Raw genomic sequence first — 27204 nt, forward strand, 5'->3', positions numbered from 1 at the left:
TGTACCAGTTTGCCCAGGCCTCTGGAAATATGTGTAACCTAGAAAACTCAGAAATATTGGAGGAGATTTTTCGTTACTTAAATCAGCTCAGTTCAGCTTAGAATCAGGGTTCTATACTCCTGGTAAAAAGAAAATTAAAAAAAAAAAAAAAAAAAAGAATAAAAAATAGTAACTGCAATAGTTAATCAAGACTGTCAGGTTTAAATGTGTATTATAAAGCAGTTGGATTGAGTATATAGAGAGAATAAGACAGACAGTGAAAACAGCTAATTTGTACTACCCCTGTCAGTGACATTTCATCTCTGTTTTAGATACTGGTTAGTAAGTTTTGTTACTGCATTTTATCTTCATGTGACACTGCTTAAGCATGGAACATGATCAGCATCTGAGGAGGATTATGGTTGGACTGTCTGGGCATCTGTGAGAATTGAACAGAAAGAGGATGTGAAAGGATCGGATGCTAAAACAATAGGAAGTTGTTTGTGTACTTGAAATGCCCTGTGTCTTGCTAGGAGGCTGAGGGCTGCTCATGGCAGGAACCACACACACAAAATTATCTGAATTAAAACTATGTAAAGTCCATCATGGAGACCAAAAGTAAAGAAAATAAGAATTTGGCCAGGGTTCAGGCCCAAGTAGCATGGCTAAGTCCAATTTTCAGGAATGATTTATCCCATTGTGATCTGAATCTATTTGCCATGTGGAAGATTCAGACTCCTTCTGATTGCCCAAGTGCTGACGCTTGAAGGAAAATACCCACATGCATGACTCAGGTTTGCAGTGCTGGATGAGGCTCTGCTCCTCCTGTCTGCGGAGGTCTATAGAAACCACATTGAAGGAGTGTACATTTGTGCTTGGAGCCACAGAAAAGTCTAAATCAACAACTGATTGCTTCTTTGCGTCCTCACTCTGCTGTGAATAAAGTTACTACTTTATAAGCCTGCAGATGATACACAAATAGTAATGACAGGCAACCTTCCACCCAGTGCAATATGCTTCTCACAAGGTAGAAAGAAAATGGTTTGTGAACAGCAGAATAACTGGTCTGCTTTGCTTAGAAAGAGGTAAAGATTGAAATGTTCAGTGAGATCTTTTTTTCTTATGTTTTTAACAATTGCTAGTGAGCAATTTGGAACAATACTGGTCACTTTTTGAGGCAAAATTGTCAGAACTAAAATGTTATTCTGTATGATGTTTGCCTGTATGTACAAGTAGGAAATGTTTTAATTTCTTATTTGGTAAAGAGTCAAATAGTCAAATACTAGTTTGGTTTTTGATATTGCTCTTTATTTGCCCTTGAAAGATACATTAATAAATTATAAGCACCTAAAAATAGCAGAAGTAGCAAGCCGTAAGCCCAGAAAGACAATAAAACACAAGCTGAACAAGGTAAGAAAGAATGTCCCCAGTAAAACTTAGTAGTGTCATAAATGAAACTTTGAGAATCAACTAGCGACCAGAGCCTAACAGATCACAGAATCATAGAATGGCTTGGGTTGGAGGGGACCTTAAAGATCACCTAGCTCCAACCCCCCTGCCATGTGCAAGGACAGCTCCCACTAGATCAGGTTGGCCAAGGCCCCATCCAGCCTGGCCTTGAGGACTTCCAGGGATGGGGCATCCACAGTTTCTATGGGCAAATCTGGGACTGATTCACTCTGTGGTATCATTTTCCTATTGTTTAAGAAGTTACAACAGGACTCTGAACAGTGCCTTCCATTTGTCTGTTATGTCCTGCTCACCAAGGCAAGTTCCTCTCTTGGAACATGGTGCAGGACATGTTCTTCATTTTCAGTGACTGTGAGTTGTACCAGTTGTACCCAGAGGAATGCTGCAGGTCTAAACTGAGAAGGCACAAAGGCAACCAAATTGCAGTTTTTGGAAATAACTTTGGGCACTTCCCATTGGATTTACATTCTGTCACATGGAGTTCTGTCACAATGACACTCAGAGAAAATGAGGGCAGCAGTCAGAAGCTGTTAGAAGTTGAGCAGGATTCCTGTTGCAAGTGAGGCAGTTTGTGAGATGAAAACTGCTGGTCTTGTAGTTTTATCTTAATGTTCAAAGCTATCACTTGGGTAACTAAAGTAAGATATGCATTGTCTGTCTATCTCCCTGCCCCTCCCAGAAATAATACGGTTACTTAGGTTGATTTCTGCCTGCTCAAAAGTCATGGTTAGATTAATAAACCTAATAAAACTATTTAATTAAAATTACAGAGATAGCCCAAAACCACAGACACCTCAGTGGTTAATATAAAATTAATTATAAAGTAACTGTATAGTCTGATGAATAGCAGCAGCAGCTATGCAGTCAGAACACATGCAGAGAAATTAGTAAACAGCTGTTAACTAGTCATACTGCAAAGAAGATATAATAGATTTTTTTTTCACTTCCTTCACAAATCAATGTCTGACTGATTCCCCACTCAGTTATTGGGTCAGAACCTCAGCTCTGTAGCACAGTGCAGCATCAAGGGGTCAGGATAGCTTATGTCAATGAAATATCTGGTCTCATGCCTGTATATTCATTTTACTGAAGGAACATGAATAAATAGAATATACAGATTTGCTGATTTTGTGTGTCAAAAGCGTGTTAAAGATTATCAAATTAATTGTTTCATTAAGAAGTCTGAAAATAGCTGGTTTAAAAATTGACTATAATGTTTCCAGCAGGGATTTTTAAAAGAATTTAGGGGGTTTCAATATATAAATCACACTGAGATTCAGGGAGAGACTTTGATATCTGAATTTCTGAGGCTTCTTTAGAAATCCCAACATATGAGTTCATAAAGGGAAAAGTAGTCAGCAATGGGAGAGGCCGGTAATGAATACACGTGGATAGGAAAGCCATACTGCAAGTTTATCAGGAATGTGTGAGTGGAGCCGAGAGGTTTAGTTTCCCTGGGATGCTACCAGTCCAAACTGACTTTGCTTCTCATCTCTTAGCATGTGGCCTTGACCTTCTAAGAACTTCTTCCGGCCAAGCGTGCAAGCACAAGAGCCATAGGGAGTTTCCACTGGAACCAGAACCTGAGGAGAATGAGTAGAAACACAGGTATCATTCCTGGAACAAGGATGTGCCATTGCCATCATAGCAGAAACTGTAGCTATTGACCCCCTTTCAAAATCACGCCTGGGTCTTCTCCTTCCCTTACAGACATCAATGGTAAATTTTGTTATCTCAAGTGAAAGTGGCTCTGTAATGTCCACCAAAAAGAGGACAAAGGTAGGACAGGATGGCAGGAGAATCACAGGAATTTGGGAGGGACACTAGAGTATAAACAGACTATAAACTGTTGGTCGGTCAAAATGGCAACTGCAAAATGGAATAACCCAGTTTCTCTCTGTCATGCAAGGATAACAGACTTTTGGCTTGACCCAGCCAACAGCTAGAGCACCTGTGGAGGGAGGGGCAAATACATCACAGCCATTCCATCTCTCACCCTCTGCCTGGTCCCAGGCTTATACCTTGTCCACTGTTGGACCTGGTTGCTTTGACTCCAAATGGCTGCAGAACAATTTTTTCGCTGCTCTCTTACAGTGTTGGTCTTCTGTCACCTGGAGGTAAAGCCTATGGCCTTAGCTAACCTAGTATTTCTGTTACAGACCCCAGTGATCTCCAAAGCTCTCCCCTGTGCTCATTTATTTCTTATCAGGAACATAAGAAGGCAATCATCCTTCTGCTATAGTTAGTGTAGATCTTCTTTGGAGGTAGGGTGGAGCCTTCACTGGGGCTGGAGGAGAAAGTTTGTTCACTTTGGCTGTTCTTTTGCATTAAAGTATAGCTATTGCTATACTTTAAGTATAGCTATTGCTATACTTTAAGGCTGGGAGTTTATAGAGAATCCAGGTAAGTTGTGTTTGGAGCATTTACTTACTTCTTTGTCATTGGTCAAGCCTAGATTCTTCATGTCTACCACATTGTAAAACGTGTTGTTCAAGATGACTTCTATGACCTGTACCTGAAACCAGGAAAACAGGGCAATGAACTAACACACTTTCTCAGCCAACAGCCTACCAACATTTTCCTTCAGTGTGAGGAAAAACAGAGCAACACCTCCCTTGACAAAAATATGTACAGTTGATAAAATGCAATCCATTGAACATGTAGCCAATCTGAGAGCACTCCTTTCACTTTTGCTTATGTCTTGCCGAGCACTGAGTGATATTCTCTCCCATTATGTTCTTAGCTGATAAGAAGCAGTGCTCAGGACTGAACTTGGGAGTGCACTTATGGTTTTTCAGACCATCAAGCTGTACACCACCAGTTTCCAGTCTTAGAACTGCCAATGGAGATGGGTTCATTTGGGTCTTCTTAGAGGACCAATTGATGTTCACTATTGTTAAAGTAAAACATCAGCAGGAGGAAAGAAGTTACCTGTGACACTTTGGAAAGGACGCACATCTGGATAGAGTTGACAGTCTTCTGGTAAGAGGGTGAATACTCCCCACAGTCAGGTGGCCCTGAAAAGGCCTCAAGGATACATTCCCGGACTTTGTTCCTAGAGGTAACACAGGTTCTTACAAAATCTTTGTCTAGATCCATCATGTTTTACTGTGCTTATTTTATTTCTATTTTTCCCTGTCTTTTCTGACAAATAGATGGCATGTGAGATTTCATGGAAGAACAATGTCCTGTCTCCTCCAAACTCCCTCTCCCCAAATCTATACTTCATCAGCAAATGTTCTGTTAAAATTATCTAACAAATGAGTTGCAAATTTGTTCTCCTGAAGTGTTCTGTATTGAACCACAAACTGTCCATTTAAATGCTGTTGGCTGATGCACCATCAGGGAGAGAAGTTGATTTACCCCCAAGGCTTGCCTTTCGCCCCCAGCACTGAGTGCTTAGAGCCTCTACTGAGATCTGTGCTCAGCAACTGCAGGTCTGGCCCTTACACTTGCTGTGCTGTACAGAGGATCTTTGAGATCATAGATTGGGTGGTAAATATTATTTGATTTGACATATACCATATGCAATCGAAGTCAAAGTCTCTGCATTCACCATACGACCATTTGCAGAAGAGCTCTCCACATAAAATCCTGTCATGCCTTTCAGGTAGCGTGGTGTGTTCATTCTTATAGAAGCCTTCAAATCCAGACTGTGTTGTCTTCATAAGTTTCAGATCTTTAATTCCAGCAAAAACAACCAGAGGACCTGTGAACCAAAAATACATGATAGTGTGAGAACTTTTCAGGTGGACAGAAAGGATTTCTGGATGTGCACTTGCAGCAGCAGCTTTAGGACCATCAAGCAGCGACTCCAACACTCATGCTTCTTCTGTAAGTCTAGCTACTTTTAAAAATTATTTTCTGCACACTGATGTTATCAGAAAGTTAGGAAATAAGATAGAAACCACTGAAAGCAGAGCTCAATCTAGAAAGAAGAGAATCCTATCAAGTGATCTGCAATGTCAGTCACAGAGAGTTTAGGACACCCCTTACCTCACTTCCTTGGAGCTGGGACATGCATTGGGTTGGCTCTCACTGGTGTCACTTCAGAGAGCACTAATTGCTTGAAAGTGAAACAAAATAGGCTACTGGTGCTGTGGTACATAGGAGAGGTAAGGTGGAACTTTTCTAATAATGTGTAGAGTGTAGAAACGCTGTAACAAGACTGGGAGCCTCAGCCAGAAATTCACTTTACATATCTGTCCTGTTGTTAGTTTTGCATCCATTAGAACGAGAGGGCAAAGAGCCAATGCAAATGCGCGAAGTTCAGCTAATTAGCAGGAACTGGCACTGATACAAATGCCACCCACAGGTTCAAACTGACAGTGTTTTTGCTCTTAGACACTATTTATAAAATGTGCCGTTGCAGATCACTGCATGGGTGGATTATCATTTTCTAAAGACCAGACAGTTGTGTCCTGAACATTTTCTTCCATCCTTTTGGATGGAAGCTATAAAATTTCAATTGGTCAATCACTTAGATTACACCAAACTGATAACTGAAAATTTCACTGACCAGACCTGCCAAAAAGCAGATTCAGAAAGGAGAAACTTTACTCCACACAGGCTTATCCGGATTCTGCATAGATGCTCAGTGGCTGAAGCCTATGCTGCTGCTTTGTTCTGCTTGTGGTACTCATGCTAGCTAGTCCAAAATTACTCCTTGAATAAGCCTGGCCATAGTAATCCTGCCTTTGACACACCTTGTCTTTAAACTGTATCTTTGCAGGAAGTCATATTAGAAATAATTCCACTGTGATAGATATTCCCAAATGACATGATTGTTTAGAGTATTTTTTTTCATACATGCTCACTGGATATGATTAGAACTGTATTTCGCCTATTTATTTTCTTGTTTAAATTCATTATTGTTTTTGTTTGTTTGTTTTTGAATGAGTCCAAAGAAATGTACTATTATTTTGGCTACTTTCCCATGTTATTTACTAAAGCTTAAGATTTATCTTATCTGTCCAATGTTCTTGGACAGGTTATTCTGGATTTTGTTCAGATCTTGATGAATTCATAGCTTAGATATAAAATAGTAATACATGGGTATTAAAGTAGTGCAGATACTATCAGTGAACCTTGAAATATATTTATCTCCTATTCAAATGCATAGTCTTGTTTGAAAGAGCTGGTTGCAATGCATGATTGCTGGCTGGCTATCTAGCTGTCTGTCTGGATCTTACATTGAAGAAATATAATGCCTAGGAAAAGCTTTCAAATTAGTGAACAGCCCACCTTGTGCATTCAGTATGTTTTGTGCTTATGCTGTCTTTTCAATAGTCTAAGGGCAACTCCATTAAATTACTTATGATGCTTTCAGTTTCTGAAAAACTCTGAGCCTCTTATCAGTTGATATACTGGGGGGGGGGGAGGGGGAGGGAGGCTATAATTCTATTAAGCCTCACCAAGTTTCTTTTAATGATGAGTAAGGTTTTGAAACATAGGATTAACTCAGAAATAGAGATTTTTTTGCATTCATTCTGGAATGGCAAGGCATCCAACTGCCCAAAACTCTTAGTGAAACTAAATGGTGCTTTTTCTGTCATGGTGTGCAAAAACAGTAAGTATGCTCTGAAGTGTCATGTGAAAAACAGTTTGCACATAGACCTGAATGCCTATGATGTTCAGGCCAGCCTGACTTGCAGCAATGAAACTGCATCTTTAGAAATAAAAGCAAACCATGTTGACAGGGTTTTGAAAATGACTGCAAACTAGGCAATTGTCCTATGGCAAGGTGGCTTTGTGATGTATTTCTCTATAGGGTAATGATCATAATGAGACTTCAGAATACAGTATAATGTTAAAAAGTAAGCAGGGCATTCTCAGAAGGCTATTAACTCCATGACAATACGTAACAGTTGTGGTGAATGTGCCATTGTAACCAGTAAGTGTTTAGGGCACACATACAGATGTAAACTATATTGGATTTTCAGCCTTGTCTCAGAGATCAAGGACTGCAAGATTAGACCATAAAAGTACTCTTCAGTTTAGGCCTTTAGAGAGGTTTGGTTGTGCTGTAAGCCCTGTAATAGCTTTTGCTCTCTCTAAAGCCATCTTTATCTGTCATCAGCAGAAATATTTACAGAGAAATAGGGGAAGCTACAGAGTCTTTTCTCACCATTCCGGCACTGCTCAGCTTCACAAAAGCGAATCCCATCAGGAACACATATAAACGAGTGGATGTGGGGAACGCCGTTCTACAATTCAGAGCAGACATGTAAGTGCAGCAAACAACACCTTAACTGGGAAACAGGAGCTAAGAGAGTAAGGACTAGCTCCAGACTGAACCAAGTGAATGCATTAGTATTTCAGATACCTCGTGTAGACGTTGCCATGGAACTTCCTGAACGTAGGTTTTGACGTAGGCCACTTGGCAAAATGTTGTCATGAAGTGTTTGCAGATATCTATAGCAAATTGTTCTAAAGTTGGGATCTAAGGCAGCAAAGAATATTATTAGAATGAAGCAATTACCTCATCTACAAAAGTAGATTGTTCTAATTATAAATATTTGAGAAGGATCAATGTTGTTAAAAATACAGATTTCTTTTGATTCTGGCTGTGCGCACAGTAAGGCTAGTCATTTGATCAGCTTGCAGCATACGCTGCAAATAGCAGCTACAGATTCATATCCAAAATCTCCCATTCTGCAGTATAGAGAGCTAGAGCCTCTGGGCTGAGAGGAACAGCTACAGAAGCCTTAGGCTTTGAGGACGTAATATTGAAATAATCATAGTGATGCTCTGGCTCAGCTTTGCAGGCTAAAGATAGGATTTCATTACTGAGAGAGAGAACTTGATCTGCAGATTGTCCTTACAATAGAGGAACTGAGCAAGGGAATTCGGTTCTCAAAGCCAGGAGACCAAGCCATTTTCACTACTGTGGTTAATCAGATGTGAAAGGTTTCTATGTTCTAAAGTTAAACTAACTAAAATAATAACTAAAACTGTTAGACCAGGAGGAAGGGCCTCAGTAACCCCTGTATGCAGGATGAGCACTAGAGGAGGAAAATTCTCTCCCAAATCTTTGATGGTGATTTTAGTGCCAACCTGACGTGCAGATGGGGGAGAGATTCTTCTGATTCATTTTGAAAATAAAAGGTCAGCATAATAAATGCTTCCAAATGAAGTGATAAGAAAAGCAAGGCTAGTTAAAAAATAAAAGATACCCCATTTTTTTTGGCCAACACCAGCACGATATTCTTTATGGTGTCTGTAGGTATCACAAAGGAGTTGTTTCCATCCAGGTACTCATGAGCAGAAGTCAGCCGGAGATGGGTGCACACTTCCACTTCTTTAACAAAGTGCTTCTTCCCTTCTCTATGGAGGCGAAGGAACTTAATCGTGTTTTTGCCATATTCACAGTTGAGGACTTCTATATCCTTAATCTGCAGAGAAAACACATGTTACAGTCATGAAAGAACTCAGCAGAAGCACCAGTTACGATTAGTTAGTGAAACATAAACAACACTTATTGTTTTATTTCTGTGGTTACCTGTGGTAATGTAAATATTTGTGTTACAAATCACCAAGTCCTGATACGAAGAAAAAACGTTTTAAGAAGATGTCATTACAAGTCATAGCTGTGATGGAATTTAAAACTTTTATTGGGGGGCAGACCATTTAACACAAGTAGCAGTGAACAATTCTCTCTCTTTCATCGCCTTTGGATTAGTACTGGCTGTGGCCCTTCACTGAGTCTTCCCCATCATCTCTTCCTGAGGCAGGGGTATCCCCATCTGTTGGGTCTGTATGCCCCACCACCGTCCCATCGGCAGTGCTCACCTTCCTTGGCACAGCTCCTGTTTTCCCCAGCCACACTAACAGCTGCCCACTGCCCCCCTAGCATGCGATGCACCAGGCAGGGGCGTCAAAGTGGTGTTTTGGTGAGGAAAGGTTCCTTTGTAAGCAGACACAAGTCCCAAACAGAAGATGAAAACAGGTGTCATGTTCCTGGTGGTTTTCTGTTTTCTATAACCCTATCTGTGCACATTGAGGTTCCCCAGAGAAAGAAGGAAAGAAAGGCCAAACTGGGCTGGTTGAAAGTATTTTGTTGCATGTAGTTTACAGCCCTGATTGCTCCTGAAATGGAACAGAAGCAAGTCTGAGCAGCAAAATTCAGCTCTTGATTCACAACTCCAAAATCTTCACTTTCTGGGATCATTGTTTTGGTTTGCATTAAGCCCTAATTACTTTTATCCTGCTTTGGTCAAACACAGCCCAACTTGCACAGCTCTTATGGTGCTGGAGGCACTGCAACAGACAAAAATACTGGGGAGCTTGTGGGGATTTCTTTTATGCTAAAATACCTAGCACTTATTGCACTAGACTTTCCCTGAGGCTGAAATATCTTGTACCTGATATTAATTTATTTCAGTGTAAGTATAATGGGGAGGGAAAAAAATAATATTTTCAACACTAAAATATAAATTGAAACTTTTTATTCATGACTTGCTGAAAACATTATCAGATGTAAAATAGCTCAATTCAGACTTGTTTGTTCCTAAGAGAAATGCTAATGTGTTTAAAAGAGAATTAATATATATATATATTATCTAATTGTAAGTAAATTACTGTGGATCAGAGTCTTTTTCTTGCTGTTGGTTTCTGCAGGCTCAATTCCCACAGGCAAAATAAGGCTCCCCATTAGCAAAATCAGGAAAGAGGAGCTCAGCACTGCACTGGGAACCCACTTTGCAGGAATGGTGCAAAGTCTGAGCTCACTGCATGGGCTGGATGGAAAAAATAGAGAGGTGAAAGTTGTTTTGGTTTGCTTGTCTGAAAACTGAGGTTTTTCATGTAGTTGTAAAAAAATAAAAATAAAAATAATATCATGCTTTCCTTTTTAATGCTTTCATAAAGCATTAAGAAAGAAAAAAAAATGTCTGTAGTATCTGCAGCTTGCTTTGAAAGCAGACTACCTAACATGTTTTAAATATTCAAAATAATTCCTCTGAAGATGCAGCTGTAATTTTTCTCAAAAGTAAAATCTGAAAAACATCATTTTGCCATTTTGTTGCCCAGATTGATCCGGGGAAGCTGCCAGCCGCTCCCTGTGGGTGTTCACCACACAGCAGCCAGGGCCGGTGGCTGAGGAAACAACGGCCAACTTCTGCTTTTAGTCTCTGCCCCGCGCTCACACTGTGCAGCTGAGGCACCACGATGACCGTGGGGTCTGCATGGTGTAGCCCTGCTGTGCTACTGCTGCTCTCTTCCCCGTCACTATGGGCAGCGCAAATTTCCTGCAGAAATGAAGACGGGGAGGCAGTCGATTGGTAAGTAAATGCCGCTCATGGGAGGAATGCTCGATGAGTAAATAACACCTAAGATTACTCTGCATGAAGTAGGTGGGTCGCTGGGAAGTAACACATAGCAATCACTGGTTTAATCCTGTTTGCCTGTGAGTAGTAGCTGAATTTTGCATTTGGAAAACCTAGGGTAAGTTATTGAAAGGTGATTTCATTCCACAGAACCAACCACGCTGCTGCATTATGAGTAACTGCAAAATAATGACAGGTTTACGCAGCGTTTGTGTCTGATGATCAAAGCCAGCCTAACCTGTGTTCGAATGCCAAGGCTGCGACTGCCTGCAGCAGCCCCCACGGCGCCGGGTCGCAGCAAGGGCTTCTGCACAGGGCCTCGCTGCCTGCAGGAACCAGTCCGGGGGGAAATGTCCACATCCTGCCCTGAACCTTGCTGCCCATCCCCGACCAGCAGCGTGGCAGGATTTGTCTCCTCGCCATGGCTGTGGAGGGGGAGCCGAGGCCGGGCTGCCTCTGGCAGTGATGCAGGAGAGGCGCGAGGAGCGTGGGTGGACATGGTGGTGTGGGAAAGTGCCGTCTGGTAGCATCGCGCTGCCAGCACCCAGCCCGGGTTTGGGTGCTAAATGATTAATTGGATTAATGCACTTTGAAGATGAAAGACGCGAAGTGTAATTACATAATAGGCAACCTAGGTTTAAAAAGTGAAACGAGGCCTCTTAAAAAAAATATATATATATATATATATATATATATATATATATAAGAGTACTGAAGCATCTCAAAGATAAATATCAACCAATTTAAAGAGTCTCACTGAACAGCGATTAGTTTGTATACAAGCAATAAAGGAGCGGGTGCTGTTCCTGTAACAACAGAAGGGTGTCCCTCGTCCCTCCCCTCATGCGCAGTGCTGGCTGCAGGCAGGCCGGGGCCATCACGGCCACCAGGTCCACGCCACACTGTGTCGGCTCAGCATCAAGCGTCCAAGGGTCCAGCCCGGCCCTGTCACCCCTCACCCTTGCCAAGGCACATCCAGATCATGTCATTTTTCAGAAATCAGTCCCTTAGGTGGTGCTGCCAGGCAAAAACTCGGTGATAACAGAAGTTTAATTTATCTGCAAAGTGTAATTATTCCTTGCAGAATGAGTCTGCATGTGCTAAAGCTATAAAACAAACAAAAAGCAATGAACTGCCAATAACAAAATACAGGCAGTTCCTGAGGGATTCCAGGTCTCCTGCAGGCCTGGTGCAGGCACTGGTTCCTTCTGACAGGCATAGCAGGGAAGATGGGGGGGATTTTCTTTCAAATGTGCCATGATCCAAAGGAAGAGAAACTTATCTGTCAGCATGGGTCATGCTAGCTTATTGACAAGAAATAGTGAACTTTTGCCTCATTCTGGATTCGGTTGCTATGAAGCTGCTTGAAGAAGCAGAACTGAAACTGCTGAGAAAAGCTTCCTCTTAACCAAAAGATGTTGATGCCCTTTCAAACAAACACAGATTTTCATTTTTTATATTCATTTACTAAGAGCTTTATGTGAGTCCCTGCTGTTCAGTGGCTTCCTCCTGCAATATAATTGCTCATTACAAGTATTCACATACTTTCCATTTCATGCTAAACTGGAGGTATCGCTTCCTTTATCTGATCTGATCCCTCCCTGGAAGTGTTCGAGGCCAGGCTGGATGGGGCTTTGAGCAACCTGGCCTGGTGTGGGGTGTCCCTGCCCATGGCAGGGGGTTGGAACCAGGAGGCCTGTATGGTCGCTTCCAACTCAAACCTTTCCACGGTTCTGGGATCCCACCTGCCTCCACATGCCTGCGGTTCCTACCCACATGAAGTACAGCACTGGCAAATGTCCCAGGTGCATCCCAGCTGGGAGCTCGCCTCACCATCCCCAGTGCACCAGGGGGAATGGCCGCAGGTGCAGCACTTTCAGGAGGGCAGAAGATCTCTGCTGTATTCACCCGAGCCCATGACTCTTTGGAAATCTTTTTGCACACATTAAAAAAAAAAACAAAACACCTCTGCCTTCTGAGAAGTGCTGAGTCAGGGATTCAAGCCAGGGCTGTGCACTTATTTTTATTGGAGGGAAAAAGAAAAAAAAAATAATAATAATAAAAAATGTGATTACTTCTTGTGCCTTAGTGTTCAGACACAAGCTAACACTGTGACCATGCTAATTGGATTCCCGACATTAATGCCTTTGCTTTTCCTCAGTTCTCAGCAAAGTAACTTTCAGTCCACTCCCACAAATACTTTAGCCACTTAAGCCCTTGGGAAACTTCCCCTGTGCAAAATAGCAGTGAAGACTTTTCTACAGTTTAAATTGCTAATGCACTCAACTGACTTTCTGTGCAGGTCCAAAACATTTATCTCCTGGGAATCAGCAGGCAATTCACTGATAACTCAGCTACAAGCATTCCCTCCAGCACATCTGCTAACGCGTGTTTGTCAGCTGCAAGGCTGTAAACACTGGCAGAGCATAAACCTCCCAGCACATTTCAAAGCAGTTTGGAAATGCTTCAGATATTAATTCTTGGCTCAGCTCCTACTCTTATAACTACTACTACTACTACTTGTCTTTCCAAATCTTTGTTGCAAATAAAGGGATTGTTGTGGCTCCTGGTGCAGGGAATGCTCTCACCAGACCTCCCATACAAATCACTTCCTTGTCTTCTCTAGAATCTGTCATCAGCTACAATTTGTCCTGAGCGATTTAAGGAGCATCACTCAGCTAGTGGTGATACAGGTGGATTACCGGGATCACCTCTGTGCTTCCCTTCTTCCTGTACATGTGCCCTTCCCATGGACTAAATGTTCCTCTTTCAAAATGCTTTCCTGGCACTTTAACCTGCTTTCCGAAATGCATTTTTTTTAACCAACCAACCAACTGTAAATTAACTGGGCAAGTCCTACTCCTCCTGACATACATGTGGTGTTAAGCAGTCAAGCTGCATTTTTGTTAAGAACCATAGTATCGAAAATAAGGCCACTCAGTTCTTACTATTGACATAAATAACAAATTACTTAAGTACAGCACTCAAGGAAAGTGGCTCAATTAATTACATTGCAGTTAATCCCATGGACTTGTGCACTAGGAAAACCTGTTTACTTCATCAGGGACATTAGTAGGAACTGAACAATTTACCAACAGTATTTAGTACTCTGCAATTTTGAAAAGATTTGTATCTCTGGCTAATTGTAAATATTCAGTTTGCAGCAGTTCCACATGAGTTGGCTATGAAAAGTAGGATTGTAACAACATTATTACGTAGTTTCATACTCATTTGTATATATGTATATATGAAAATACTGAGTTGTGTAATTTTATCATTTAGTACTCCATTTTATATAATTAATTTAAATATAAAATTATATTTGTATAGAATAAGAAATTACTGGTAAGAGGTGCCCATGTTGACCAAGGGAATGCCAGACTGACCTTGGGAGCTGAGGTTCAGGCATGTCTCCTGCTGTCTACCAGAACCAGGAGTAACAGGGATTTGGTGGCTATGCAGGGCTCCAGAGGACTTCCCTGAAATCTCTATCCCTGCACAGGTTTCCCTGGTGCACCTCCCCAATGCTGAGCAGGCAGTTTGTTCACTGAAGTGCCAGGCAGAGCAGATTCAGCCTCGTCTCCTCAGCAGCCTTCTTGCTGAGGGTGAAAACCCCATGACACAAAGCTCTGCTCAAAAAGGTTCACATCCACATTTTCGCCACAGCAAGGGCGTTGGTGCAGCAGGGACAAACCAGAGGTAGCTCAAAACCAGCTCTTTTGGGGTACAAATAGCAGCATGGGCACAGCAAGAGGAGCTTGGTGCCAGCTCAGCCTGTGGAAAAGCAGAGTGAAGGTGAGCCTAGCACGGGCATCCCTGCGGTCACCCCAGTCTTCAAACCCTCAGGGTGGGCAGGAGAGACTGACCTACGTATTCAGATAGGGCGGTTTGCAAGAAAAACAAAACTTGTTCTTCTCTGTTGCAGGTTTGCTCTGTACAAGCTGCCAAAATACACCAGAGGAGAGGATGCAGGGCTGGGGCTGCAGTACCTGTACATGGATGCCCTAGTGCAGGACTGGCAGCTCGGCAAATACCTCGTCAACATGACACAGGGCGCGCTGGGACAGACACTGGGGCAGCTCTATGAAGCATACGAGTCTAAGGCAAGTGATGTTTAATTACCATTTTGCTAGTATGTTTACTTGATATTACATGCAAATGAAATGAAACCAGCCAAAATAAGCATGTAGAGCTATGGCCAGACCTGACTGACTTGATCTGCTAAAATGTATCAAGGTGACTGTGCTGGCAGCTCAGCAGATTATTTGCAGTTTTGGCTACACTTAGAAGTTACCCTAGAAATTTCTAGTCAAGCCTTTCACACACTTAAGTATGGCCCATCAAGTAAATGAACATTGGTACGTAGACCCTGTGGCTTCTTTTCTGCAATTCCTCTTGAGCAATGGCCCAAGTGGTGAACTGGCTGTCAACAGCCTAGGGCTGGTGGTGACTACCACTGACCTCCATCCTAAGTCCTCCCAGGTGCATGTGTTTCAAGCTCCATCTCTGATCACATTTGGGTTTTGCTGTTCCCCCCTTACTGCTTCAGCAGTATTATTTTTTTCCAGTCAGAAACCTCATTTATATTTGTATGAAATGATTATAAAATACCACAGGATCTGCCTATGGTTATTTTTTACCATCCACATAGTCTACGTGCTCACATTCTTAGGAGTCTGGGTGTGTCTTTGCATTTCTACTGCGGCTTAGTGGTAGGGTGTCATTAAATTTATATGTAAAAAAGACTCCCAGAAGTCAGTCAAATACTGGCAAACCCCACAACTTTCCTATCCCATGTCATACCATAGTTGCAATACAAACAATCTTTACAAACTCAGTGTTGAGCCACACTGATGCCCTTTTCCTACCCTGCTATCATTGCAAACTGTGCACCAGGTGGGGAAAGTTCTCTGTTCAGGAGGAAATAAGGTGTGGCTGTACGCAAATATTTTGAAAAAAAAAAAAAAAAAAGAAAAAAAAAGTATTAATCGCTTGTCCTTTGTAAGAACACTTGTCATGGTTATTTTTCCTGTGCAAACATTTTTACAGGATCTGGTAGCTAAATCAGAGACATACTCAAAGGACGGGCTGTTGCAATGACTGAGAGAACTTCATTTATATTAACTGGAACCCTAATGCTGAGTCTTCAGGTTTATTTTGGTGTAAAGTCTGTGTGGATAATGCCAGCTGACATGGGAGAAGAATGAAGTTCATGATATACACAGAGAACTTCTAAAGTCTTCTGTTCTCAACAAAATTTGTTTGCTTAAATGCTTTCCTCTTACCAAATGTCACGTTTCAGAAATGTGTCTTTCCCTGCAGAGCAACAACACTGCATATGCAATCTATAACGATGAGGTCCCTCGTTCAGACTCCACCAACTGGAAAAGAGGACACACCAAAGGTACAGGGAGAGTCCCCAGCTGCTGTTTCCTCCTTTTTAAAGCTGTGCATAACATCTATTTGTCTGTTTGTCAATCTGCATATCTAAAAATCCTGCCTAAAGCAAAACTGGAGAATGATTTGCATGATGCGTGGTTTGATGTATAGTGATATCCGTGGTAGCTTCTGTTCTGGTACTGCTGTGCCTGTGCTCTGTTGAAGAACTCTTAATGATTATGGACCCTTAGTATTCAAGAGTGGAAACTCCTGTCTCTCCTTTCAGCAAGTACAGACCACATCGTTCTGAGCTGCCTGGCAACAGCAGCACAGGGTGCAAAGGGAGAGGCACCCTACATGACAGAATTGACCTTGAAAGCCTCCCAGATCTCTCTCTGAGGGCAGAATCATGGAAGCACTAAATGTGCAGTGACGGTACAGCATGATTTTAAATAGACAAAACCTCTCTAGAGGTCTAATTGGTCCCTTGAGGAAGCAGGGTTTGCCCAGCCCAGCTCTGGGATGGAGAGGCTTTCCAGGGCTGTGTTTTCAAGCTGCAGAGCCATGGGTGACTATTTCCTGAGCCATCTGCAGCAGGGGAGGTGTACCCCATCTGCCCCAAGCACAGTTTGGTCTGGGCAAGAAGGCACGGTGCTGACAGGGTCCATTTTCCCTTATACAGCAATGAAATTAAAGGAAGGGAAAGGAGTAGTGGGTGAAGAGTTGCAGCCATTAAATCATCAGATTTTTCAAAGACAGCGTTTGAGCAGATAAAGAAAAAATGTTTTGCAAAGGTAATTTTTCAAAGGAACAGTGATGACAATTGAAGTTAGGCTATGCAGGAGAGAATTAATGCAATTCTAGTACAATATCGGTGTCTTCTACAACCCATTAATATACTCCAGTGCCAGACTGCTGTAGCCATTACCACGCTGAAGCACGGTGTCTGCAGCAGCAAATCCAAAGAAGCACACTGCTGTGATGTCTCAGGGCTTTCCACCTCTTAATTCATTTGCCATAACTTTCTTTTGACAGGATTTCTGCTCTTGGACAAATCACAAGGCTTCTGGGTGATTCACAGTGTGCCTCTGTTCCCTCCCTTCCCTGAGGATGGTTATGGGTACCCAGCGAGTGGGCAGTCCTATGGACAGACAGCCATCTGCATAACCTTCAAATATAACCAGTTCACAGAAATAGGTATGGAAAGCTTCTTCCCAAGAATGCCTTTGCTCTGCTGCACCTCTCTGACTTCTTTCCTTTGGGTTGTGCCTCCAAAACTGATTGCTCTTGTCTTTCATTGTCACATTTGGAAACCAAGTGGGGCCTGGAAGCCGCACCCTTGGCTTTCAGTTCTGTTTATCCAACAATTTCCTGTGGGAATGTGGGAAATTCACTCTTCCACTCTGCCTCCATCCCCCCATGAGGACTATTGGGATAATAATAGTCACAAGAGCATACTGAGGGTAAAGTCAGCCCATGCATACCACGTGCTTGGGAAATATAAAGGAGGATGGTGAATCATTTTTAACAGTAATAGCTCATTCAGCTGCAATAGTCTGCCATTCTAAAAGTGCAAGGCAATCACTACTTGAGCTGGAGTGGTGGCCTTGACACATCAGAAATACAAAGTACGGAATAAATATTCCCAGATTTCCAAAGGTATTTTTTGCCACATAAAATACAAATCCTAAAAATAAGAAAAATGAAATTCATATCCGTAAGACTCAGAATTACCTGACACTGGAGTCCCAAAGGCTGACTGTCAAGGGCATTATAAGAAGTCACACGTTACATAACACTTTTCACATTGCTTTTTACTCTTTGCTGAGCTCCAAGTCCCAAATTATATTAAATAAATGCGTAAGACTGTGCAAATATGCAGGCTGGTCACACCACAAAGCCATCAAAACCAAGTTCCTGCTTGCAGAAGCACATCTTTGCATGTGCTTAGGAAAGAAGACAAGAAAATGAGAAGCATACAGTAATGCTTTCCTGCTCTATCCTCCCAGCTTCTGGTAATCTGTGGTTTAAGGATTTCCTAAGCTGGAAAGACTGGAAAGTTCCTAATGGACTCATCTTCATGAACTCATCAGTTGTGGAGCCCATTTGTTCCCTTGCTCCTTACAACATCGGCGGCAAGGACTTTCACAGTTAAATTGCACCGTGTTCAGAGAAGTAGTTTGCAGATTGAATCCCGACTTTGAAAGTCAAGCTTTGTGCCGCATAAAACTCAGCTGGGTTGCTTGGCAGCTCTCCTGTTTGGCTTTGGCCAAAGTGTCACTGACTGGAAACAACTCCTGTAAGCACAGGCTTGAATTCACACATGCTGTCTGAGTGCCGTGTGACCGCTCAGAGGCTTGAAGGTGACCATGGAGGGCTGTGGCATAGGCTAAGACCACAGACTGGCAGTCCTGCTAAGAACAGGATGGTACACATGGATAAAAGGGAGAATACTCTCTCAGCTGGATTGAGATGCTGGGTCAGTCATAACACAAAGCAAATAAACATGTTTGGTTTTGGTTGCTAAAACCAAAGCTACTTTGAGACTGAACTGCTCCAGAGATAAACTGTGAAGATTAAAAAGGATTCAGGTTTTCCTTCCCAGACAGAACTTTACCTTCTTGGTTGCTTTGCTTTAACCTGCTTTCATTTTGCATGTGTTCATTTCTTTGTGTGTTTTTTCTTTTATTTTTTTTTTTCAGACCAACAGATGCTGAGCTCTAATCCACAAATCTACAGCTGTTCCCTCCCTAGTGCCTTTCAGGCTGATCTCCCAAATCTGCAAAAGCTCTGTGCACGCTCCAGGCTGCCCTCACCCCCCTTGCACCGCCTCTCGAAGCTGCGGTCAGCTCGCGGGGAGGCCTTTTTCCACTTTGTGAAGTCCCACTCATTCGTGGATGGTAAGAAAAACTGCTGTCACCCACCACACATGATCAAGCAAGTAGTAAGCAGTCAGTGTATTCTTTGACAGTATTTACTTTGAAGGGAAAAAAGAATTTCAGTTTCCGAAATAAATGTAATGGAGTACTGGGAATGGTCTTCCATCATAATATTCCGTCAGCTCCACTAAGTGAAAAGCTGTCTGATCGTTCAAATGTTTTAAAACGTACATTAATGGGATTGTCTGAAAATTTCTTTCCAGTTATTTGGCTGTAACAACAAAGGACAAAAATAGGGTTTGAATCATCAGCTTTTTTGTTATGAAGGATTAAAAATTCTTTTTCCTTTCCTTTATTTTTTTTCCTCCTGCTGATTATTTGTAACAGGATTTCCAGGAAAAGAAGGGAAAACAGGAATGAACTTCTGAAACAAAAATCAAAATAAGAGAAGGGGGCAAAATCTCTTCTGGTTCACTTCATGCATTAGAATTAAACAAGCCCAGTTTAGACAATCCTTTCTGATCCCCACTTAAATGAAGGGCTGATTTCTCCCACCCTCTATCCCACAGATATCTACGTGGCCTGGGTAGCTCAGAAGCTGAAGACTGATTTGCTGGCTGAATCCTGGCAACACTCTGGCCAAAAACTTCCCTCTAACTGCTCTCTGCAGTACCATGTCTACAACATAAATCTCATAGGGACACCACTGAACTCCACCTTCCATTCCATCGAGGATCATTCCAAATGGTCTGTTTCAAAGAAGAATGAAGATCAGTGGACCTGCATTGGAGACCTAAACCGTGCTGTTGAGCAAGCTTGGAGGAGTGGTGGGTTCATGTGCACACAGAATGAACACATCTATAATGCTTTTAGAAATTTGGTAATCCAGTATGAAAGTTGCAATGATGCTTCCACCTAGATATAAATGGACCATTCCTCCCAAACAGCATAGCCCCTTATTACATAAAAAGCATAGGAAATATCTCCCTTAAATCATATTTTCGCTCTGAAGAACAGTCCTGTGAGTTGCCAGATGTGCTAGATCTTCACATTGTTAGCTATAAAAGCAGCTGGTTTATGGGTAAAACACATCTGTTTTTCTCTCTGCACAGTAATGCCACGGCAAAACATGTTGCTGTCAGTGATGGTGCACAGGGGACCGCAGTGAGTGATGCTGGACATGGGATGTGAGGAGGAACAAAAACCTGCCTTGCTAGCTAGGTTGTCTGGGCACTTAACAGGAGAAAAGTACCTTAAAATGCTTCAAAATCACCTCCTGTTACATGTGCTGTTGAGATCAATCAGAGCATGTCTGCTGAGTTTGGGAGTAGGCTGGGCTGAATCTTTTAAAGAACAGGCATAATTGGATGCAGACAGGAAGACAAGTAGTCTGTGGACAAGAAGGCTTCATTTTTATGATTAATTTTTAGGGAAGAAATGAGCTTTAAATAATTTGTAACCACTATCTTGGGAGTATTTCTAGTGCTTTTATTCATGTGCAGTAATCATATAAACAAATAAACATGTCCGAATTATGAATGAGTGAAATAAATTAACAGAGAAAATGGTCTGTTTATGGTCTCTCTCTTCCCTCTATAGCCATTTGTGGTTTATTACAATGTTTTATAGCTGCCAAAGGAAAAATGGGGAAAATTGGGAAAAAAATAAAATAAGAAAATATTTGAAGGAAGATATTATGTTACCTACATTTTCACACTAGGACTAATGCGGCTATTAATTTTCAATACCTGCAGTCTCAGGCTTAGCATTTGAAGATTGCATGGATTTTTTATAAAGACAGAGCTACCTTGCAAGCTCCTGATACATTTTTTGATTCAAATTACAAAAATTTATCTGCTTTTATTATGTTCCTAAGGATATTATAGTATATATATAATAAATATATATTTATATATATATTATATATATTGTATATTATATATGTATAAATATTATAGGTGTATATCTCACTTGTACTGTTGTTTTTTTTCCCAAATTGGTGCTATAAACTCCTGTCTGAAGGTTTGGCTGTCCTGCTAATATTTCTGTGTTTAGCTGTGTTTATAGTCCATACCCCTGACTATCTACATCTTAAAAGGAAGTAGATATAAAGAAATACCCCACAACCACAAGAAGTTGTTGAAGATTTCCTTCCCTTTCCATCATGTAAAATCAACCAAGCAATGTACCAAATAAATTAACCAAAGTACCAAATAAATTAACATCAGATCACATTTGTTCATACTGCTTGAAGAAATAAAATTATTTAATCTGGCATTGAAGAAATAAAATGACTGTATCTGGCCTGCTTAACAATGGGAATTGTGCAGGAGTGGATTTTTTTATTTAGTTGACCTGGATTGAAGGAAAACCCAATTCTCATAGCTCAGTGAAAATAATGTAGATAGTTTAGATATTCTGCATGAGATAAACTTTGTTCTTATCCTTGCATATGAACAAAAAATTGATAAATTTGATTATGTTTTTAATTATGTTTTCCTCTGAAGCTTGTCAAATTATTTACATATATATTTTTCATTTTTTACTAGCTGTGGTCAAGTAACAACTATTTGTGGCAATGAAAATTGCCAGTGAGGCAGAATGCTCAGCAGTGGGATGGACAGGACACTGGTTGGATTAGCCATGATAAAATTCATTTGTCTTTTCCCCATTTCCATGTCAGACACTGGCCTAACCTGCATGAACCCTTGTATCTTGCCCACAGCACTGCATGTGCGTGACCTCACTGCATAGGAATGGCCAGAACACTTCACTGGGGACAGCTCTGGTGAGGTGCTCCATCAGGCATCAGAGCACCGGACTGGCTCCTCCACCTGTATTTCCTATGGGAGATGCTCAGTCACAGCATTTGGGTCACAAAGCTCGACAGCAAGGAGTCTCCACCTCAGGCTGACACAGTGCTGCGTCACAGTCAACAGCCTATCACTGGGCTTTAAGTGCTAATTGTTATTCTTAATGATTTGATCAACTGATAGCTATCATAGAGCAAGATTATTCACAGCATTCCTCTTCCAATAGGCCCAAGACTGGTCACCTCCATGTTAGTTGCTGCTATAGAGGCATAAACGGCAGTGGGAAGATGGGGAGAAACATTACATGACAGTCACCTAAATAGGCAGGGTGGGTACAGGCTCATTTCACTGGTGTAGCAATACAAAGGCTGCAGTTCTGGTTCTCTTTTTTTTTGACTGTAATCAGTTTTAATGCAGTTTTCCTCACATTGTGTAACGTCCATATTTACATATCCCAGTATTTCTACTACACACTTTGTAAAACTCAACCTCATATGCCCTCATAGCATGCATTGTGATAAATGGCTGGTGTGAGATAAGTATTTTTGCATATTTTTACAAGGTTTTAATTTTAAAATATGCTGTTCTTTGTCAAAATGTCAAATGCTTGACAACTCTATCCACCCCATGCTCCCTTTGCTGCCCATGGTGACCCCTCTGGCTGGGCTGCTCCTGTGGAGGGGGACATCCAGCGCAGCCCACCCAGCAATTTTGTGGGGACCTGCTGAGCCAAGCTGAGGCTGCCAAAGGACAGAAGTCTTGGACCCAGCCTGAAGAGGGCAGAAAGCTGTTTTCCCTCCTGGAAACCCCGCGTCTCTTCCCCTCAGCATGCAGGTATGGCTATTCTGACCCTTGGGCTCTGTTCTGGTTAGACTAAATGTGAACATTTATTACGCATGAAAATTGCTTGCCGAGGGAGTAGGAGAGGCCAAAAGCACACATTATTAATCCACTAAACGTTGCTGTAATGCAGATGAGTTTGCAACAAACTCAACAGCAGGGATCATTGTTTGGTAGGAATTGCCTTGTAATTATTCAGGCAAGACTGGGCCCTGTCCCAGCACGCATCACAAGCGCCCAAGCGACAGGGAAGGCGAACGCAGCCTCTCGCAATGCCCGCCCGCCCCAGCATCTCCCACTCTCACCACCGCTGCTGCCCTGCAGAGCAGGCAGCATGCCTCTCTTCCCCTCCTCTCTGGAAAACCAGGCCTGATGGTTTTCCTCTGAATCCCCAAGGATTCTCCTGCAGCACCAGTAGCTGGGGATCCTTCGGGTAGTGGCTGGAAATGGGTGGTTTTACACAGACTTAAATGTAGGAGGCCGTCTAAAGGATTAGACATCAGCTTTGTTGGGACAAAAACTAAAAGATTGTGAAGGTGTGGAAACTTAAGCTGTGTGAAATTTTGTTCCAGCTGGGCACTCACTCCACTGGAAAACAGGCAGAGGCATCCAGTCAGAGGCCATTTCACATGGTGGCCTTTAAGGGGGGATTGCTCCAGGTGTCTTCATGATGACTGAAAATATCCTGAGAGCTAGCAGTGGGAGTCACCCCTTCCAACAGTGTGCTGGGGAACTTCTCAGGGAGTCCATGCCAGCCATCTGCCAGCAAGTGAAGGGAAGTCTGAGGAGAAATTTCTCTGACTTAGCTGGGAGCCTTCCCTTCTTCGAGGTATGCTAACATAGCCTGCCACTGGCCTTGTCACAGAGGTTTGCAGATCTATTTCTGAAACAAAGTCTGCTTCGAAGTGGGCATTTTTAGAAGTACCCAAGTCCTGCAGAGCCATGCAGGTTTTGCCTATCCAGCAGCCAGTGATGCCCGTTCTACCAGCAGTGCCTCTCTTGCCCCCCCAGCAGCCCAGACCAGCTGCTGCACCAGCAGCGCACTGTGTGCAGCTTTCTGCTCTCGGAGAGGGAGGTTTCCAGCAAACACCTCTAATGCAATCTCTTATGTCAAACAAGTGCCTTCTCAGCATGCCTGTGGTGTGAAAAGACAGCACTATTTTTGAGAAGGCATATGGGCCTCTATTGTCCCTTTCTTCTGTTTAAATATATACATCCCTGACTCCTGAGAGTAATGAAATGTTAAAGAAGAACGCTTTGAGATTTTTTTATTTTTCTATTTTTTTAAATGTATCAAAGCATCCATTGTATTATTAGTGTAGTCACATAATTATTCCCAGAGAAACTCACATCCATAAGTTAACACCCATAAATTACTGTGTGGACGTCTTTTATACCTTCATTTTCAGCTTCTGGGAAAGATACATCACTGGGTTCTTAGCACAGTAATTGCTTCCAAACATGTAATCTGCCTATGCCCTGGGTAAAACGTTCAGGAGACAGAGCCACGCTGGCAGTGTCTGCTAGAATCTCAGTGCAAGCCAAAGCCTAACTGTGCTCAGAACATGATGCAAGAATATGATGCGCCTCTTGTATTTCACAAGAGATTTATTTAAAAGACAGAAAATTAAAAATGAGAATGTATAGGAATAGGAATTTATGCTAGGCAAAGCATGGAAAATAAAATCTTGTAGCAGCGAATAAACTCTCCATAGTGCAAGGCAGGGAGCTAGATCTGAGATTTCAAGCTAGACTATCAATATCAGTATATTATAGATACTCTGATACCCCAAGCAGATTAGCCATATCTAACATTTTCCTACTTAGATCAGAGATACCAGATTAAAGGCCTACTCTGCTGAATATTCTCAGAATCCTTCAGCAGTAATAGCTGCTGCATATGACCTCAGAAACCAGTTGTAGCACTTTCAGATCTTGGCCTCAGATAGGAGGTAGTTCATAATACATACATACATACATACATATTTATTTATTTATTTATTTATTTATTTATTTATTTATTTATTTATTTTGCAGGCCCATTATATGCTTATCTACTATTTTAACTGATTTATCCCAGTGTAAAGAGCATGTTATTCCAGCATATTTATACATATATATATGCATATCTAGCATATCCTATGCATATTTGATACCTTAATTTTACTCAAAGTGTTAAATGAGAAACACTAGGACTTGAAAAATAAATCTTAGCTCTAAAACAGCTGTTACATTTTCACTCAAGTGATTTTAGTAAATCTCCTTGATTTTATTTTTTTCAGTTGAGATCATTTTGCATTTCTACACAAGGCAACTAGTGACTATTCCAAATCTCCTGTAAGACAGATAAAAGGGAGAAGCATTCTTCTACTCCTTTCATCACTTTGCAGTTTGGGAACTGCAAGCTGGTATTCAAATATTCAAAGCTTTACTAGAGTAGAGCATAGTATTCAGTGTCGCCTGCTGGATTGCTGGCAGTTGCTACAAGTGGTTCACAGTAGTACACTTGTGCTAGCATTGCATAATTTATTAATCATAGAAATTGTGCATGCAAATTAGCAACACAGTTCTGCATCATCATGTATTAACCAGAAGATTTGTCTTCACATGTATTAATGCCCTCAGATAATCATGTCGCATTACAGCAGTACACATTTTATGCATCACCTTCCAAAAACTGTCAAAAGCTCACTAAAAGCCATGTCATCAAGTGTGTTGTTTTTTGTTGTTGTTCCTGTACTTCTGACTTTCCAAAGTTTGAAAGTATTTAGCTCCAGGGCTTTTCTGTATCTGGCTTTTTTTAGGTTTCCTATTTGGGTTAAGGTTCTATCAGCCAAAAATCAGTATTTCTTTTTCCATAGTGCACTTTCAAAAATGTATCTGTTGCACTAGGATGCTTCTGCTTAGCTCCAGTGCCCACTGCTTCATGTTGAGGATTAAGAACACTGAGCTCAGTGCGCTTTTCAGGAACTGTTTCTTTCCTTGCCCTGGAAACTTCTCCATTGCTCATTCTGACCTTAGAAATCCTGGGCACTGTGCAAATGAAATCTGCACCTTTTCCTCTCTTGCTTTCAAACTGCTCTGATTATTTGTTGCATGAAAGTAAGATTTTTAAGGTGAGTGAACTGACAATTTTGCATGAGCCATTTTGCAAGGAAAAAGCAGGTAAGAAATGCTGCACAGCAAATAGGGACAGTTACTACAGCTGTGCTCCCTGCTGCCCACCAACCTGCCCTCCTCATTACTGCCAAAGGATGTGAAGTACCAGAGAAATCAGAGCAGAGAACTAGGAGAAAAAACTCAGAAGAGGGAACAAGACAACTGAAAGTGATCAAGAGAGACAAAGGAAGGGGAGAGCAGGAGGAGCATTAGGGTGGGAGATACACTGGGGGCGGGGAGGGGGGTCAGAGACCTCAATTTTGATCACAGAGAACCATTAGGAGTTAATCGTGCACAAATCCCATTTGCAGCTTGTTTCACTTAACATTTATCCATTTTACAAATGTAGCCTCCACAGGCTATGCCACAGAGAGAGGAAAAAAAAAAGAAAAAAACAACAAAAGGCACAAACTGAAGTGACTTAGCCAAGTATTAAAAACCAAACAAACCAAACACCCACAGAGGAAGCTGCTACCTGTTTGTTACCAAACCTACAAGAGGTGGGGCAAGTCAAAGGCAAACACACTAAATATATAAAAGTAGGAGGGAGAAATTTATAAGCTAAACTAAACAGTTCGAACCACACACATTTGAGCAACATGCTACAACTCTTTTTTTTTTTTTTTTAAAGGAAGCTACTACTAAGATTTAAAACCAATAAAAGTACAACATAAACAAGAGGTGCAAAACATGAAAAGAGTAACTGCAGACCATTTTGTTATGGACCATGACACTAAAACCATTCTCATCTCATTAAGAAAACTGCAGGCAAAAAAAAAAAAAAAAATAAGTACAAAATAACATAAACAGTGATAAGCAAACTGATGCCTTTAACACTTCACTCTTTGGATTATCACATGTACCTCTACAACTTGTAGCATTTTATTCTCAGATAAAAATAAAGTTTACTTTAGAAAGCTCCCCAGCTTTATATTTTCTGTGGGTTCATATCTTCCTACATCCTGATCCTTCTTGGTTCTCCAGTATGAACAAGCCACCAGTGGTCTAGCACCGTAGTTTTGCCCTGCACTGAGTCAAAGCCAGCAAGCATTTTACTTACTGTCACTTGGCTCATGGTGGCCCGCTGTGTGCTAGCTTCCCAGTCTTGGATCCCACAGAGGAGTAATGGCAGTGCAGAAGCAGTAGCTCTATAAAAACTGTCATTGTAATATCAGAGGAGGAGCTAGGCATAAGGGGTTGGCTCCATAAATGTAAATATTTCATAATTTATTTAGTAACATGGCTTTTTTTTCCCCCTAGGCAAAAGCTTTAATAAAGGAATAGGTCTACTGCAACAAAGGAAACAACAGCAAAAATTGAGACAAGGACACATCCTAAGTCCATTAATGCCAGTGGGAG

General features: G+C 41.7%; 2 protein-coding genes across 2 annotated transcripts; one reads left to right on the forward strand and one right to left on the reverse strand.

The window, feature by feature from the left end:
* Window positions 1-1290: 1290 nt before the first annotated feature.
* On the reverse strand, window positions 1291-26982 carry LOC137860391 (uricase-like). Its single transcript, XM_068690592.1, has 8 exons — window positions 26906-26982; window positions 8625-8843; window positions 7775-7891; window positions 7577-7655; window positions 4972-5158; window positions 4381-4504; window positions 3881-3964; window positions 1291-3032 (listed from the first exon to the last, which is right to left on the reverse strand). The coding sequence occupies exons 1-8, from the start codon at window positions 26918-26920 to the stop codon at window positions 2895-2897; spliced, it is 963 nt and encodes a 320-aa protein (XP_068546693.1). The 5' UTR covers window positions 26921-26982; the 3' UTR covers window positions 1291-2894.
* DNASE2B (deoxyribonuclease 2 beta) lies at window positions 10561-20603 on the forward strand. Its single transcript, XM_068690591.1, has 6 exons — window positions 10561-10730; window positions 14701-14878; window positions 16098-16179; window positions 17190-17351; window positions 18857-19054; window positions 19603-20603. Exons 1-6 carry the CDS (start codon window positions 10618-10620, stop codon window positions 19950-19952), a joined length of 1083 nt encoding a protein of 360 aa, XP_068546692.1. The 5' UTR covers window positions 10561-10617; the 3' UTR covers window positions 19953-20603.
* Window positions 26983-27204: the final 222 nt, after the last annotated feature.

The sequence above is a fragment of the Anas acuta genome, chromosome 8 (genome assembly GCF_963932015.1).
Source record: "Anas acuta chromosome 8, bAnaAcu1.1, whole genome shotgun sequence".
Taxonomy (NCBI): Eukaryota; Metazoa; Chordata; class Aves; order Anseriformes; family Anatidae; genus Anas; species Anas acuta.

Bases quoted from the DNA above. Each gene is read 5' to 3' on its own strand.
- LOC137860391 (XM_068690592.1), bottom strand. The intron at 7,656-7,774 runs GTATCTGAAATA...TCTGAATTGTAG, and splicing joins CATGGCAACGTCTACACGAG to AACGGCGTTCCCCACATCCA. The intron at 5,159-7,576 runs GTGAGAAAAGAC...TTTGGTTCACAG, and splicing joins AGCTGAGCAGTGCCGGAATG to GTCCTCTGGTTGTTTTTGCT.
- DNASE2B (XM_068690591.1), top strand. From the start codon at position 10,618: ATGACCGTGGGGTCTGCATGGTGTAGCCCTGCTGTGCTACTGCTGCTC. The intron at 14,879-16,097 runs GCAAGTGATGTT...CTTTCCCTGCAG, and splicing joins ATGAAGCATACGAGTCTAAG to AGCAACAACACTGCATATGC. The intron at 16,180-17,189 runs GTACAGGGAGAG...TTCTTTTGACAG, and splicing joins GAAAAGAGGACACACCAAAG to GATTTCTGCTCTTGGACAAA.